Source organism: Cygnus olor, chromosome 8, assembly GCF_009769625.2.
Source record: "Cygnus olor isolate bCygOlo1 chromosome 8, bCygOlo1.pri.v2, whole genome shotgun sequence".
NCBI classification, from domain to species: domain Eukaryota; kingdom Metazoa; phylum Chordata; class Aves; order Anseriformes; family Anatidae; genus Cygnus; species Cygnus olor.
In genome coordinates this window covers 17,602,820-17,618,328 of record NC_049176.1, presented here as the reverse complement: position 1 = coordinate 17,618,328, position 15,509 = coordinate 17,602,820, and the positions used below count along the sequence as shown (strand labels likewise).

Below are 15,509 nucleotides of genomic sequence, written 5' to 3'. Positions count from 1 at the left end.
TTAGAGGACAGAGAGGATAGTGCTCACAGCCCTTAACAGCTGGCCCTCCAAACTAATGTTTACTCAGACTCAATCATCACATAAGAGCTACAGTGAAGGCAGCCAGAGGACTGTGAATGAGAACATGACAATTTTTGCTAAGGGAATCTGATGTCTGAATTAGGACTACGTACTTGCTTTGGAAACTGTGCTCTAAAAGATTAGTTTACATTAAGAAGTTGTATAAAACTTCAGCAAAACAGATTATATGGATGGAGTTTAGGTGCTAGGCATTATGCCAGAACAAATAAGCAAACTGACCTAACAATGTCGACTGTGGATCCCAATGCTCATTTGCTATTCGACCTGTGCGTGTGTGCTGCTCTCTCTCTCCATCTGCAGTCTCTGGTTTAGTTATCTATGGCAATTGGTGATATGTTCATTTAATGATAATGTTCATTTAATTCCTTTCACAGAGGCACCAAAATGAAGTTAGTTAAAGTGTCTTTTAAGAACAAAATGGAATCAAGAAATTCTTTCTCCTTGCTTTTTATAGTATCTGCCTCATTACAGGGCCGTTGACAAGTGAAGAAGAGAAAGCCCACCAAAGATGTGACCTTACACCACGGCACAGAATTATCAACTGAAGTAGGGCTTCCTGGCACGACACACCTTCATTTCTGGAAGTCAGTTCCAGCATAGGATGGACAGCATCCGTAACGATGTCTTTACATCACTCTGCCAGTGTCCTGGTTTCAGTTAGGACAGAGTTAATTTTCCTCCTACTAGCTGGCAGGGTGCTATGTTTTGGATTAGGATGAGAAGAGCGCTGATAACATGCTGATGTTTTAATTGTTGTAGAGCAGTGCTTACACCAAGCCAAGGACTTTTCAGCTTCTCGCCCTGTCCTGCTAGCGAGCAGGCTAGGGATGCAGCAGGAGCTGGGAGGGGACAGACCCGGGACAGCTGACCCAAACTGGCCAAAGGGGTATTCCATACCATCTGACGTCATGCTGAACAATATATAGGGGTGGCTAGCCGGGGCGGGGGGGGGGCTGGCTGCTCGGGGATAGGCTGGGCATCAGTTAACGGGTGGTGAGCAATTGCATTGTGCATCACTTATTTCGTACACATTATTACTATTAATACTATTATTATTATTATTTCCTGTCTTAATAAACTGTCTTTATGTCAACTCACAGGCTTCACTTTCCCGTTTCTCTCCCCCATCCCGGAGAGGGAGGGGGGAGGGTGAGCAAACGGCTGTGTGGTGTTTGGCTGCCAGCCGGGCTAAACCACAACAGCCAGCAATGTAGAAAGGCCACTGTTAGGAAAGACAGGCCATCCTCCAAAGGCAACTGATCAGGAAACACCAGCAGATGTTGTTTGGACTACGTGGTATCTACTGTCACGTGACACTGGTTTTAAGCCACTTTGACCTGTCTTGCATCTCTTACCAGAGAAGGCCCTATAATCCAACACTAAGAAATGCCATGCTGTTGGTGTCTGTGCTGCAATAATTTTCTAAATAAAGACACCTCAACATTATGGATATCACTTTTTCTAGAAATGTTATTTTTAGACTTAACTTTTGTTGTTAAAGTGTATTTAAAAGAACGACAGCATGTATTTGGTGAGAACATCAGCACAAAATCTTCAACTGGAGGCAGATCTTGCATGCTTTAAGTTCTAGAGCTTTATTATTCGTAAACTGCTCAAAATGGCAGTTCTTTGTCCTGACAAACTTTTAATCTAAACTATAAACTAAATAGCCCTGGGACAGCAAACAAAGCCATTAGGTAGGGAAAGATACAAAACAATGAAACATCTTACAGCACAATTTATGGTAGGATACATTATCTCACCAATTTCTTCGGGCATTTTTAAAAATTTATAGAATGATTTAAATCTGTTAAATTGCCCACAGTCTCCAAATGAAGGTGAGGATAGAGACTAACAACAGAAGGTTGTCTGGTGGGGAGAGATCTGAAGTGAGAGTCGCCAGGCTGTGTGGTATGTGTGTCTAGGTGACAAGTGTGAGGAAATACTGTCTGTTAAGAGACCCCAGATTTAAGATGGGGAAAACACTTGTTGCTCTACCAACCCTGAAAAGCAGAACCACATAGAAAGGGGAGACAAACTAGTTTAAAGACAGTAATCTTTAATGCAATAGCAAAACAGAAAATAAAAAATAAAAGTAAGCTAAATTAAAAAGAAAAGAATCACAAAAAGCCCACTTAAAGTTGAAAACACTTACAGGAACACCCATTATGCCAGGTTCACCAGGGGGTCCGACAATTCCGGGTATCCCCATCTCTCCTTTTTCACCCGCTTCTCCAAGTAGGCCCTGTTCTCCAGGGTCTCCCTAAAGGGTAGCAAAAATAAATAAATAAATAAATAAAATTAATCAAGTTACTGTTCCAAAATTAATTATTCTTGAGAAAAGTGAATTCGAAATCTTCAGGTTTGACCATAAAAAAAACCAACCAACCAAACAAACAAAAAAACTGAAAAACCACCACACTAAAACTGACAGGAATTTTTCCAGTCAAATTCAGATCAGGGTCCAAGTTAGGGTAAAGCCCTTTCTATCTCATTCATTCACTCCTTCTACAGCCAGATTTTGCTTCATCCATCTCCATCTACCTTGAGGATGTGACGTCCCCTGTCCTTGCACCTGACACAGTCCCTGGCATAGCATTGATCTGACAGAGGACATGGAGCAAATTTGGGCTCGCTCTGTCCAGCATGATGGTCCTAAAGGAAATAAGATGTACTCAGTTCTTCAGTTTGCATTTCTCTGTCAAGCCATTCAACTTTGATGAGCTTGCAGAGCATGTCTGTGCCTAAAAGGCACAGGAAAACCTATAATATATAGGGCCTCCCATATTAAAACTAAACTTACTCAACTGGGCTCTGGTGAACTTGTGAAACAGAGAGGGGGGAGCAAAAAGATATTTTGGTCTTTAAATTAATATGACTGCTTTACATCTGCCATAAAAACTGAATGTACCTTTGGGCCATCTTTTCCTTGAACACCATCTTCTCCTGGAGGTCCTGGTTCACCCTTGCAGAAATGAACAATTGAAAACAAAGTTATTGCCACTAACAGAACTTCTCCAGATAAAAGTATTGCCTTGGAAGAACTCAGACTGGTCTTACATATGCTTATTATCTTTTTGGACTTTCTGAACTTTGGACTACTTTTATGTTGCTGTGATAATTTGCTTCATTTTTCACAGATTTACAGTGACAGTTACAGCCCTGTGAACCTGGAACACCAGAACATGTAGAAGACAATCTACATTAGAAAATTGAGGCAATACTATGCTCATGTAACACTGAAGATTTGAACAGTGGCACTGAGATTGCTTAGTTTCAGAGTACATGACATGTAATTACAGTAACCTCAAAAATACATCTATTCTGTTCCATTTTATGGAAGTTTATGTGGATAACTACTATATTGGTATGTTCAGTGACTTGGTTTAGGGCCACGAAAAACTCATCATTTACCAACAGTACTATCTACTATGACATTTTAGAATATTTGCGTTTCTCAGGGCCTGATATTCAAAGACAGTGGCAACTTGCAACTTTTGATTCAGATAGTAAAACAGCAAATACAAGCTGTCCTATACTAATAACACGGTGTTTCAGGCATAGAAGTATGGTAAGTCCAGAGCTTCTATTGTGTACTAGTACCAGGTTTTACTGTTCTGCCAGGGCTGGCAAATTGTGGAATGTACCTTGCTAGAGATTTTGGGCAGGAGAAAAAGATAACAGCAAGGAACTAACAGAACAAGAGAGTAGCTCAATGGTAAGGCTCAAATCTAAAAGGATAGGGTTTATGCTCTTTTACAAGTGCCCTGAATAAAACCTGTCTCTAGCATTTTAAAAGCTTTTATCATCCTTCAAAGGTAGGCAACTGTCACATGAAAGAGGTAACACATGCAGAAAGAATAAGCAGGCGCACAAGTGTTTGGTAAAACTAGTTGCTGAATGAGCTATCCACAGCACCAGAAGCAAATCAGCTGCATGAGACAGTGGTACAGAGGGATAGCTTGCTCTGCTGGGACTATAATGTTCCCATTATTTCACCCAGACTGGGTATCTGTACACAGCAGTATTCTGTGCTGTTATCTTAACAGCTGGGCTAGACACCCTTGGATTTAGTTTCCTGCTCAAACCACTTATTCATGGGTCTCTGTGACATGAGACACTTAGAAAAATTTCACCTTCACAATCAATACTCTTTTTAACTTGTCAGGGCATTACAACGTTCTTTTAAAATCTTCTGACAAATCAAGGTTTTCTGACTTGCATTTCTGACACATTTGTAACATACTTTTCTTTCTGGAAAAGATTTACCCAGAGCTCACCCTTGAACCTTGGTCGCCTGGTTCTCCAACCTTCCCAGCAGGTCCAGTGTCTCCCTGGAATATCACAAGAAAATTAAATCTTGAAGTTGATATTTCTAACAATGATGGGCTTTACAGATAATGCAATCATCATGACAATACTGCTTAATGGCTCACATACTGTATCGCTATCTACCTGGCTAATAAGTCAGATCACTCTGATTTCCTTTTTTTTTGGAAACTGGAAAATTTAAAAAGCCCAAGAGAATATTTTCAACATTTACCTTTGTGCCTGGTTCTCCCTGCGGTCCAGGTTCTCCTTCAGGGCCAGGAGGTCCCTGCATGGTACAAGAGCTATTGTTACACATGATCATCAATAATAATTTTGCTACTACCAAATAACACAGACAAAATACAAGCAAAAATATGACATGAGACACTTAGAGAACTGCATGTCTGAAAAATAAAAATAAGAGAAAACTATTGCTTGGTCTTACTAGAGACTGACAGGAGAGTATAGAGGCATTCAGAACTGTACCATCGAGCGGTAATATAGTGAAGACTCAGCAATACCACTAAGCATTTACCTTTCATCATAAATTGCTAGCAAGCTAAGCAATAATCTACCTTTTGGAAATCTTACTGACTACTCCATCACTGTTTAGGCTTGGAGTTAAGTAAATACAGACATTGGAAAACAAATATACAGGTCTTCAGCTTTCAAAGGGTTAATGGTAGCAGATTACTTCTTGTAGAGTTTACATTTAAACCTTTTTCTGATTTGGTTTTTAACAGGCAGTCAGAAGACTGGGTTCTGGGTGACTGAGGCAGTGCATTTCTTTGAAGAAGCCAAATTCCTTTTGTTCTAAGCGAGCTCATCCCTCAGCTACTTCATTGCAAATGTGGCTAATACGTTCTGTCATACTTCTTTCAAAGAGATATTAAAAACAAAACAAAAAATAGAAGCAAAAGTCAGGAAGAAGACAGGCTGCAGCTGCTTTTCTTCATCTACCATTTGCAGGACATATGATTAATACCATTCCAGTTGCAAACCCCCCGTCTTGGATAAGCTGTCTAACTGCAAGGAGAGTGTTTCTTCTTCCCCCCACGAGTTGTTTACTACAGATGTTGTGAATGCATGCCTGACAACAGCTCACAACAGAAAGAGGTACTTGTTTCAGACATTATTGCTTTGCAAAAGCTTTAAGAGAGACTCTCAGCAGCTCATGGTATTTAAGTCAGCTACATGTAATCCAAAAAATAATTTCTGAACACATTGTCTAGGCATATTCTGTTGCTCGAGTGTTTGTAATTAGTATATAGATGATTAAAAACTCACCTCCAAACCCATTTCTCCAATAGTGCCAACATCCCCTGGTTGTCCTCTTGGACCCTGCCATTAAACAAAATTTTGGCTGCATCATTCAGTTAATGTTAAATTATGTTGTACGGCCTTGACTTTGTCTCTTCAGAACTCTACCAACTGGCATAAAGAAGCATACTTCATTGTCTTTCCTCCTGAATCCCACAGTGTATGCAAGTACCATGAAAGCATACAGTACCAAAGACCTCATTGCCAGTCCTGACACAGTGAAATAACACATTTCACACCAAAATAACAGATTTCCAAGAATAACACAGATGTCTCTTCTTATAGACCAAAAGTAAACTGTTATCTGAACTAAGCTCTCCTCTTGATTAACTGAGACTTTGTTTAATTAAGGTTTGTTAGACTGTCTGGTTTGTTTTGTGGAAAAGCCTACAGTCTGGTACAGAATTAACTGAAAGCAACTACTGTGTGCTTCACTGTGGATTTAACAACGTTTACAGAGAACAATCACTGAGGTGTAATTGAGTAAAGGCTGGAGTCTTTTTGATAATATCAGTAAATATGCTATGATCATTTTCTTATAAGCCCTACTATAAATAATAGATTGCAGTAACACACGTAAGGATCTCTTCCTAAAGTAGCATGCTCAAGCTCTATGCATGTTAGATTGTCCACCTCTGCATACGGACTGGGATTTGCATGCCTGGGGAGCAGAGTTTGCTTGTAACAGCTTACAGCTGATTCTAGATCCACTATGAACATATGTCAAGACAAATCAACCCCCTCGATGTATCCAATCTGAACTCTGAGAAAGTTCGTACCCATTTACCTCTTTTGGACTTATTTGAGTTTAAGGAGATTCTACATTCAAAACATTTTGTTGCTCTATTAAATCTCACGTAAAGTAAAGATGTTGCTACTTGTATTGGTGATAGAAGCCTTTTGAGCAAGTATTTACTCTTTTTTATTTCACCTCCTCCTTACAAACTACGCATATGGTTTTCCTCCTCCTGATGACTTGGCAGGGATCACACAAGTCTGTTCTTCCCTTGCAGTACCAAAGTAAACTGCATGTGAAGGAGAATACTTCAGCAGATGCATCTATTTTAACCTATAGATTCATTTAGGTGTGAAGAATGACTGAAACTGCAGTTAATTTCCTGTTGATAACTCAGTTGGGCTACACTAAGTCCATTGGGTTTTGGTTTGCAGCAATTCCGTGACATTCCACAATGCAATTGTCAGAAAGCTTAAGTTTGATTCAGGAGTCAAGTCGTAGTATTCACGCATAGCTAAGCCTGCTGGATTGGTAACACATCTTTCCCCTGTGACTTTCAGGGAAATCCAGACGCCAAACAGGGCAATATAGGGATTCCTTTTAACCATTAACAGCAGATAATTTGCAAACAAGATTTTCACTGAATTGCCTGACAATAGGTCAGGTTAACATGTAATTTAGATCAAGCCTGCTACTACAAATAGTTCTAATTGCATAAGTTTCTGTGCTCCTCCATCAATAATTTGCATTTTTCTGCTCTGTGCAGAACTAGTGACAGGGCAAGGGAAACTGTTTTGGCAGCTGGCTTCTGTATAGTGACCAGCTGTCAGAAGATGAAATCAACTTGCTTGCAAAAGCAGTTAAAAAAAGAGCCAAGCATTTCATTTTGAAATGTCTTGCATCATTTTCACAGCTTCCTTCATAGCTGACAGTGCGCGTATAGATTCTACAATGATGAGAACAACAGAAGCGTAGGTTCCTCAAGAGTAGACCATTTAAGTTAGATAAGGCTGATTGTCATTCAATGTATATAAAAATTCAGTATTGACCTGAATAGCATATACTATAGCATATAGCATGAATAGTATAGCAGGAATTTTATGTATAAGTATATACATATATTTTTATATATATATACACACATATATTTTATATATATATTGTATATATTTTATGTATAGCAGGAATTTTATGTATGTCTTGCGTTATAAGGCTCTCAGATGTCACAACATTAAGTGAAATAGATTAGATTATATGGAAGAGAAAAAGTGACACGAACCCAATAACAGAGGTTAGAAAATACATTTTCTGTTGACACATTTTGCCATTCCTACAAGTTGGCAACTGAAGTAAACAGGCAATTTTATTCAAAAGAAAATTTGCTAAAATTTCTAAAATGTTGGCGGTTGGAATTTTTCTAGACCACGCTTCTCCAGTGTGCAATGACTTTCTATAAGCATCTGTCAGCCTAAGGATTACTAGAAATAATTTTTAATAATTTTAGAAATAATATTAGAAATAACATACTTTATATCAACAGTTCACTTTCAAGATTTAAATTAACTGTATGTTGTTTGATGTACAAAATATCATTTCAGAAGCAACAAAACCACACATTTTTTGACAACTCAGACTTCTGCACCATTAAATGGCAGCCTTTCCCCAAGTCCTCCTTCTAGGAAAGCACACTCTTTCACTGGACTTACATAATCTGATTTACCCCCAGAGATGGTGATGCAATAGTATTCCTATCGTGGCTACATATTTCAGTAGTTTGTACGTACTTGCTGCAGAACCTTCACGTTTGTCTGTTACAACTTTAGCCACATGAAAGTGAGTGTGGCTTTGAAATAATAATAATCAGAACAAGAATCCATTCAGCAGAGGAATGTCTGAGGTTTATTAGAACAGTCTCTTTTTTATTGAAACTTTAACCTGCCAAATAGATGTGGTTCCTGAGTTTCTGAATAACAATCCTAAAATTTGTCTGAAAAAACACCACTAACTTCAGTACTGGCACATACATTTACATAATCTATAACTTGGATGTCTACCTCAATACACAGTAGAGCCACCTAATATTGCAATCCAGATTCTGCCATGCTCTCTTATGTTGCGCATGCCTTACTTCAGTGCTTCCCAACATGATTAACAGGTCTCCTTATTTACAAGTTAGGCTAAGCAATGGAGGCAGACTCTAGCCCTGTAGTTTTAGAACAATTACCCCACAATTCCTACCTAACCGCTGCTAACAACAACAAATCCTGGTAAAATGGAGCTTGAGTTACTAGGGAATTCAGTACAATATGTGGAAAAATTTTAAAGCAGGCATAAGGATCAACTTACTGGCTCTCCCATTGGTCCTCTGTCTCCTGTGGTTCCAGGAGGCCCAGGCATACCCTCAAAGTTAAAAATAAAATGAAGTAAAATAAAAAATCTGTAGGAAAGAAGCTGTTTCACATTCTGTGAAAAGCCACTTCCCTCTCTTATTTCTGCTCACTCAATCACTTGCTCAGGAATACCTAAGAAATTTTTTCTTCTGGATGACATGCACTGCCATATCACTGGCCCTTGTGGCAGGTGAGGAAGCCCCAAACAAAACCCTTTTTTTTTTTTTTTTTTAAAAAAAAAATATATTATTTTTTACTTAGGGATAGATCTTGGCTGACCCACCATTTACCAGATCCTCACTGTTCTCCTTAGTCTCATGTTCTGCTTGTGTGTGTAGACTCAACCTAACCATAACATTATGAGTGTCTTGTCCTACAAACTGTATTTGAGGTGACCACTAAGGGTTCACACCCCACTTTTCTTTCTGCTCATCCTGGCTCATTGCATGCATCTCACACCCTCTTCTAGAAACTGCAGCTGTAGTACTAGTGCAGTATCTTGTACTTTGCAATAAATGTACTAATTCACATCATTTCAGCCTAACGAGGCTTTGCTACATTCATTTGTGTATATATAGACACACACACAAGTCCTAGTGAAGGAACAGGAAATGAAAACCCATCGTCAAAGGTGAGAGGCACCAGGCTCCCAGATCTGACCAGAAGAGGCAAGAGAAAAGCAGTGGCAACCAGCATTCTGAGTCTCAATTTCAGCACAAAATCACTATCATTACTGCTTTGCTTCCGCTTTTCTGCTTCCTTCTTTTTAAAAAATACTGTACCATTAGGATTGATTAATAACCTCCTTTGTAAAAGAAAAACAAACAGAACACATTAGATTTCCATTGAAAAAAAGAGGAATTTTCTCCTACACAATATCTATTTTATATATTTTTCTTTATTTATCCCAACATTGATGGCACACATGTAGTCTAAAATCCGTCAATTATTTTCTATGTCACAATGAATTTCTCCCTTAAAACTACAGTAAAACTACTAGCAAAACAACTTCTAGCACCCCCAAGCTACACATAGTTGCCACTCTGCTGCAATTTGCTAACATACCGTAGGTATGCACTGTGGGCAATTGTCCATGAAAACACTGGTCTAGCAGCAGACCACCATGTTCACACTTACTCTCACTTCTGCCTCTGATTCTTTGTATGAAAAAATACAAACTCTTACGTTAGTTTTCCAGCTGCTCCAAAGTAGACAAATTCCCTTATACGATAAAGAAGTATGGTATTTGGTCTTTGGGAAGAAGTACTAGAGCATTTCATACTCACTGGTGCACCTTGATCTCCTCTTTGTCCTGGATTTCCAGCTTTGCCCTGGTCAAAGAGAAATATTGAAAGATGATGCTGGCTTCAGATAACTTCCAAACACAGCCCAGAAACTTGTGTTAACTGCATTAAGGCTTAATATAAAGATTGTCTCTAATACTTACAATGAGCCCAGGAGTGCCTTTCTTTCCTGGATCTCCTCTTTCTCCCTGATAAATAACCAAAACCACGTGAGTTCTATGTGCGTTTGCTAGATAAGCTGCATACAGCTGCTCCAAGTTTAAATGTTGGGTTAAGTGCAGAAATTGCGGATTCAGGCTTAGATGAGTTTATACCATAATAAGGAAATATTTGAAAAAGGCAGAAATTTGCAAGGCTTCTCCTAGACTAAATGGAAACTTGTTATGACTTCTAACACGCTAGGTGTTGTGGTTTTTTTTGGGTGGGGTGGGGGGTATTGCCAGTCATGATCTATCTAAATGTTTTGTAAAGTACTGAGCAATGCAAGCACTCACCTTAATGCCTTGTGTCCCTGGTTCTCCTGGAGGACCATCTAGACCTCTAGGTCCCTGAATATTGAACAAGTGATTAGGAACATTAATTGCATGTTATTTCAGGCTATCAGCAGGGAGATGAAACATAAGCTTTAGGAGAGGGAAACACATTTTGTTGACATGTACTCTGAAAATCCACAGGACAAAGAAAAATTTTCACTGTATGTTAAGTGTGAAATAGAGCTTCAAATAATAAAACTCATTACTGGCTTACTACAATGTGAATGTAAGGTTTTCTTTTTGTTTGTTTTTAAAAATGTAAACAAGATATTTAGGGACTCTGTTAGACCCAGCTTGCAGGCAGATATTTTCTACTCTTTTTCATCCACTTTTTAAGCATACAACATGTATTTAGAAGTATTTAGATGAGCACTGGTTATATGGGGTACTTGCTTTTGAGCATAGGTTGTACATGTAAAAAAAATCCAGTTAGGTTGTAAAACTTTAGAACAGGCAGATAAAGTTCTTCCATTAGTAAGCCAATTTGAGGCAAGATTAAAACCAATTTATAATCTCACAGAGTGAACTGCTGTATTATTAAACTAAACTGTCTACTGTAAATTGATATTTTACAATCAATACATGAACAAAGACTATTATGTTATGCTATGCTATTACAAATATAGCAAATATTTATTGCCAAGATGTTCAGATATGATTATTTAAGATTAGTAATGCAAACCCATTAGTTTACAAGCAAATAAAAAAATCCTTAAAATAGGTAATGAGCAAAGTGGAAAAGAACATTTTATCCACACTGACTCAGGAGGGTATTTCCATAACTCTAAACACAATGAATGTTTGTATATAGAAAACAAAATTAAAACCAGTTAATAACAATCTGAAACCAATGACCACTTTAAAGTAAGAGCTAGATGAATATCAAGACAACAGAGCTGGGCTCTTTACAGCAGTATGCTGTAGGAGGATGAGAGACGACAGCTTTCCTGGTGGCTTCTTGGCTGTGCTGGTACCAAGCAAAAGGAACTAGTACACTGCTATGGCATTGCCTTGAGGAAAAAGATCTGCATTTTTGGAGCGCACTACTAAGTTGTAGAGAACCTTACTTCTTGGGTCATGGTTTATAGTGCAGGGCATGCAATCACATCTGATTCCAGAGAGTTGTAAAGTGTTCTATCGAGTAATAATGCAGGGCTTGTAAAAAGACTTTGTTGGAAGTGCTGGAAATACATCTGATTTTATTTATATTACTTTCCCCTCAAAAAATGTTTGTGACTTCCATGTCCCTCTTGAGCTTCTGAGGTAAAACACGGCAAAACTCTGTTCACTCTAACTTGGGTTTACCAATGAACATCAAAACCTCTGTCAGAACAGATGATGAACATCCACCTGCCCCTCTCTGGAGCTACGGTAAAAGAAGTGGCTGGTTGGTAACTTGGAATCCAGAATCTGTTAGGCTTTGCTCTTGCAACAGAATTGTCTCAAGAAAAGCTCCTTCCTGTGAGTTGATATATCATTACATCCCCTGGCCAAGCCATAATTATCCCATGAGAAGCTTATCTGCCAGCATTTCAGCACTGCTGCTTCTGGCCAGCATGAGGGAGCAAACAGGAAACACAGGATGAGGAAAAGGAACAGGCAGGGAAAGCTGTCTGAATACTTCGGAAACCTTTGGCAGTTTTGGACACAGCTTTTGTGAGGCAATCCTTGTGTTATCCTGGCCACCTTCCCCATTTTGATCAAATCATGACTGAGTATTTACAGGCACTTTTTTTTTTTTTTTTTAAAGCTAGAATAGAAAAGAAGAGAAGCTATAAGAGACAGCAACACTCCTGGCTGCTGCAGGGCTCTTGCTGAGAAAGGTCCCAGTCCAAAGACAACTAAAAGTCTACGGAGAAACTCCTAGGGACTTCAACACACTCGAAGATCAGGACCGAAAGACTAACAGTGTTTTCGAGGGTGATGGAGGCCTTGATAAGGGAAACAGGACTGGGTCTCAAGTTCAGATTATGTAATTGTGTAAACCCAATTACTGAATTATTATACAGCATTACTTAACAGAAAGCTAAACATCTGGATTAAATTAATGTCAGGTTACTGATCTGCTCTTTTTCTGTAACTGATACCCATAATGCACACCAAATGAGTTGTGATGAAAGCTCAAGCAGGACTGAGCAGGTTGAGAGTCCCATGATCTGACATTGCTTTCAAGAGAAAGTTCTCCGATAATGGAAGGGAAAGGGAAGGTGGGAAGCCTTGTGATGAAACAAGGATGAGTCAATGAGTTGGGGTTAAGGGGAGATAGAAGTTCAAGGACAGGCTGCAAAGGAATTCCCTGGGGAACACAGGGAGGGAGAAATTCAGAGTGTTAAGGTTAGCAATTGCAGAATAATTTTAGTGTTTCTCAGACTTCTTAGATACGTGGCCTGTCATTTGTCTTTGCATTCTCAACAGGGCTGATAAGATGAAATACTCAAGGAGGACACATTTTAATTGTATGAATTTGTGTAATTAGGAAATTTTATCTCCTATCATTAATAATATTAACAGATAGATCTTTTTTAAACACTTGTGACTTCCTTTTAGTCATAATGGGGGTCATAGCCCATAGTTTGAGAAATGGCCCTGTCAGGAAACTGCATAGGATTCTGTCTGTATTATGCGTGTAACGCGCCAAAACCTTTCTGCTAGTCACACAGGTACTGCCGCTTCAGTGGAGATGGCATGAGCAGCCCAGTCATTAGGAAGAGAATGACAACTGATTTAATCGTTGCTAATCAAGTCAAGTGGCGCATCATTCAAAACACCAATCTTTCTCTAAATAATTTTGAATCGAAAACAAAGTAACAGAAACCAACATGAAGCTCAGCTTCTGTCTCTGGGCAATGCCTGTTTTTAACCTACCCTTAGCCTGCCATAGAGTAGAGTGCTGGAATCCAAGGGAAAGCCAATTTAATATTCTATCAGAAGCACACCGTAACATTCGTATAAATAGCACAGTGTGACTCATTATTGGCACGGATGGGTTGGATCTGTATCTTTTCCTACTATAACTAGGACAGAATGAGAGATACACATAATTTGCCTGCTGTTATTTAATTTAGGTTGCAACTGAGCTGAGGAGTAAGGCTGCCAAATGATTGCTACTACTTTTTTCTTTGGCAAGAGTTCAGCTTTATTTCTAAAATGGAACATATTGCATAGAAAACTCAAGAATAATCAAATGAGAAAAAGTTCATATAAGAAGGCAAGAAATGCCCGTCAACTCTCTTTGTTTTCCTCATCCTACCTCCTAGATATAAGAAAAGATATAAGAAAATAACATTATAAGCACACTATGCAGCTACTTATCTCTCTTAATGAGCAGAATTCCAGGAAAATAAGAGCAGAAAGACTATTGCTTTTAAGCTTTAAAACACCAAACATCAGCCTGAAGATTACTAACTGCTCAGAAACTTGGCAATTCTTAAGATTTTTACTCCAGTCTCACTCATTAAGTGAATCTAATGATTCATGAACTCTTCCTCTCCAATTAAAGATAACTGCTGTGTTAATCGGAGATTATCGTATGGACAAAAAGCAGCACCAGTCTCTGGCACATTCTAGTTTTCTTCTCCTTACATTAACACGCAGAACTAAAAAATGCATCAATGGCTTCACGGCTGCCAACATTGCTACCAGCTTGTCTTCCAGAAGTCTTGAACGTGAGCTGAGGAACCTCTGTGCTCAGGGGCACATCCCCCAAAGCCCCCTGACTGAGGTACTCCATAGGCTCCCAGACAGCCTCCCTTCAGCTGGCCAGAACTCCCCAGCGTACTGGAAACTGAGCAGCTGGATGCTCTCAGGCAGAAGTAGGCTGCTGGGTAATCTTGGATGTGAACTGGTTGCTGAAAGGTCCAGAATTTATGAGATGAAGGAATTCCACTCTGTGACAGTGCAGAAGTGGAGGGTCAGCACTCCCAAGACTTCCTGCAGATTCCGGCTATGAAGATGGGGTAAGATGTTTCAGTCACAGTGAAGGGAAATTTCCATATGCTTCTATTTAACTTCTGTATGTGACTGCGGTATGCATTTTTCCAAGGGCTGCCACACAGAGCTTAGGGTTCTTACACTTGTCATTCTGAATCCAGTGATGACAAACCCCAGGTTTCAGAGGCCTCCAGATATTTTCCTTATGCGAGAGTCCACTTTGGGTCTGATATTTTGATCTTGAGAGCTGAAAAAGTTCTCAATGGTTTCCTTGGGAATTTGTTCACAGAGCCTGAAGACCTGGATCGGCTCCAATACATGCTTACATGAAGCATTCCCAGTCACACTGGATGAAGGCAAAGGCACAAACCACAACTCTGAACCAGGACTTCCACAGAGCTTGTGATGTTTGGGATTTATTTTGAGTGATCTTTAATTATAAGCAATGTACTCCATGATGTGCTGCCAAAGGCATAGAGACTCCCTCAAAAATTCCTGTCTCAGTTGGCAGATGATGTGATACTCCTTAAATAAAATACCTCCTACCTTCAAAACAGAATCCAAATTAAAATAAGTCTGTCCCCCACCCCACAAAAACAATCACCAGGTAGCAGATGATGCTGGGAGGGAGGAGAGGCTACAGGACTCACATTTATGTCAGCAGCTTGGTTCTGACTCCAGCTCTGGTGATGCTGGCAGATGGACTGCCAAGAGGGAAGGATCAAAAGGTGAGTTTCTAAGGGAATGCTGTGTCTACTGGAATTAAAACATACATCCTGAAAGCAGATCAGATCCACTCTTAGAGACAACTATTTACACTAAGTTACTTTTCAGCTGGCCTTTGAACTCATTGCAACCTATAGGTGATTGGTGAGACAAACTCCAAAAGACAGATAAGGCCCGA

At 39.4% G+C, this 15,509-nt stretch overlaps 1 protein-coding gene across 2 annotated transcripts in view; it reads right to left on the bottom strand.

The window, feature by feature from the left end:
* Window positions 1–15,509, bottom strand: part of COL24A1 (collagen type XXIV alpha 1 chain) — a 134,221-nt gene that overhangs the window by 31,112 nt on the left and 87,600 nt on the right. For both annotated transcript variants that reach the window (XM_040565499.1, XM_040565500.1), the window contains exons 29-37: window positions 10,637–10,690; window positions 10,286–10,330; window positions 10,125–10,169; window positions 8,795–8,848; window positions 5,680–5,733; window positions 4,625–4,678; window positions 4,362–4,415; window positions 2,993–3,046; window positions 2,237–2,344 (exon numbers count right to left, since the gene is read on the bottom strand). In XM_040565499.1, coding sequence (XP_040421433.1) covers window positions 2,237–2,344; window positions 2,993–3,046; window positions 4,362–4,415; window positions 4,625–4,678; window positions 5,680–5,733; window positions 8,795–8,848; window positions 10,125–10,169; window positions 10,286–10,330; window positions 10,637–10,690 — 522 coding nt within the window. The remainder of the gene's footprint in view (window positions 1–2,236; window positions 2,345–2,992; window positions 3,047–4,361; window positions 4,416–4,624; window positions 4,679–5,679; window positions 5,734–8,794; window positions 8,849–10,124; window positions 10,170–10,285; window positions 10,331–10,636; window positions 10,691–15,509) is intronic.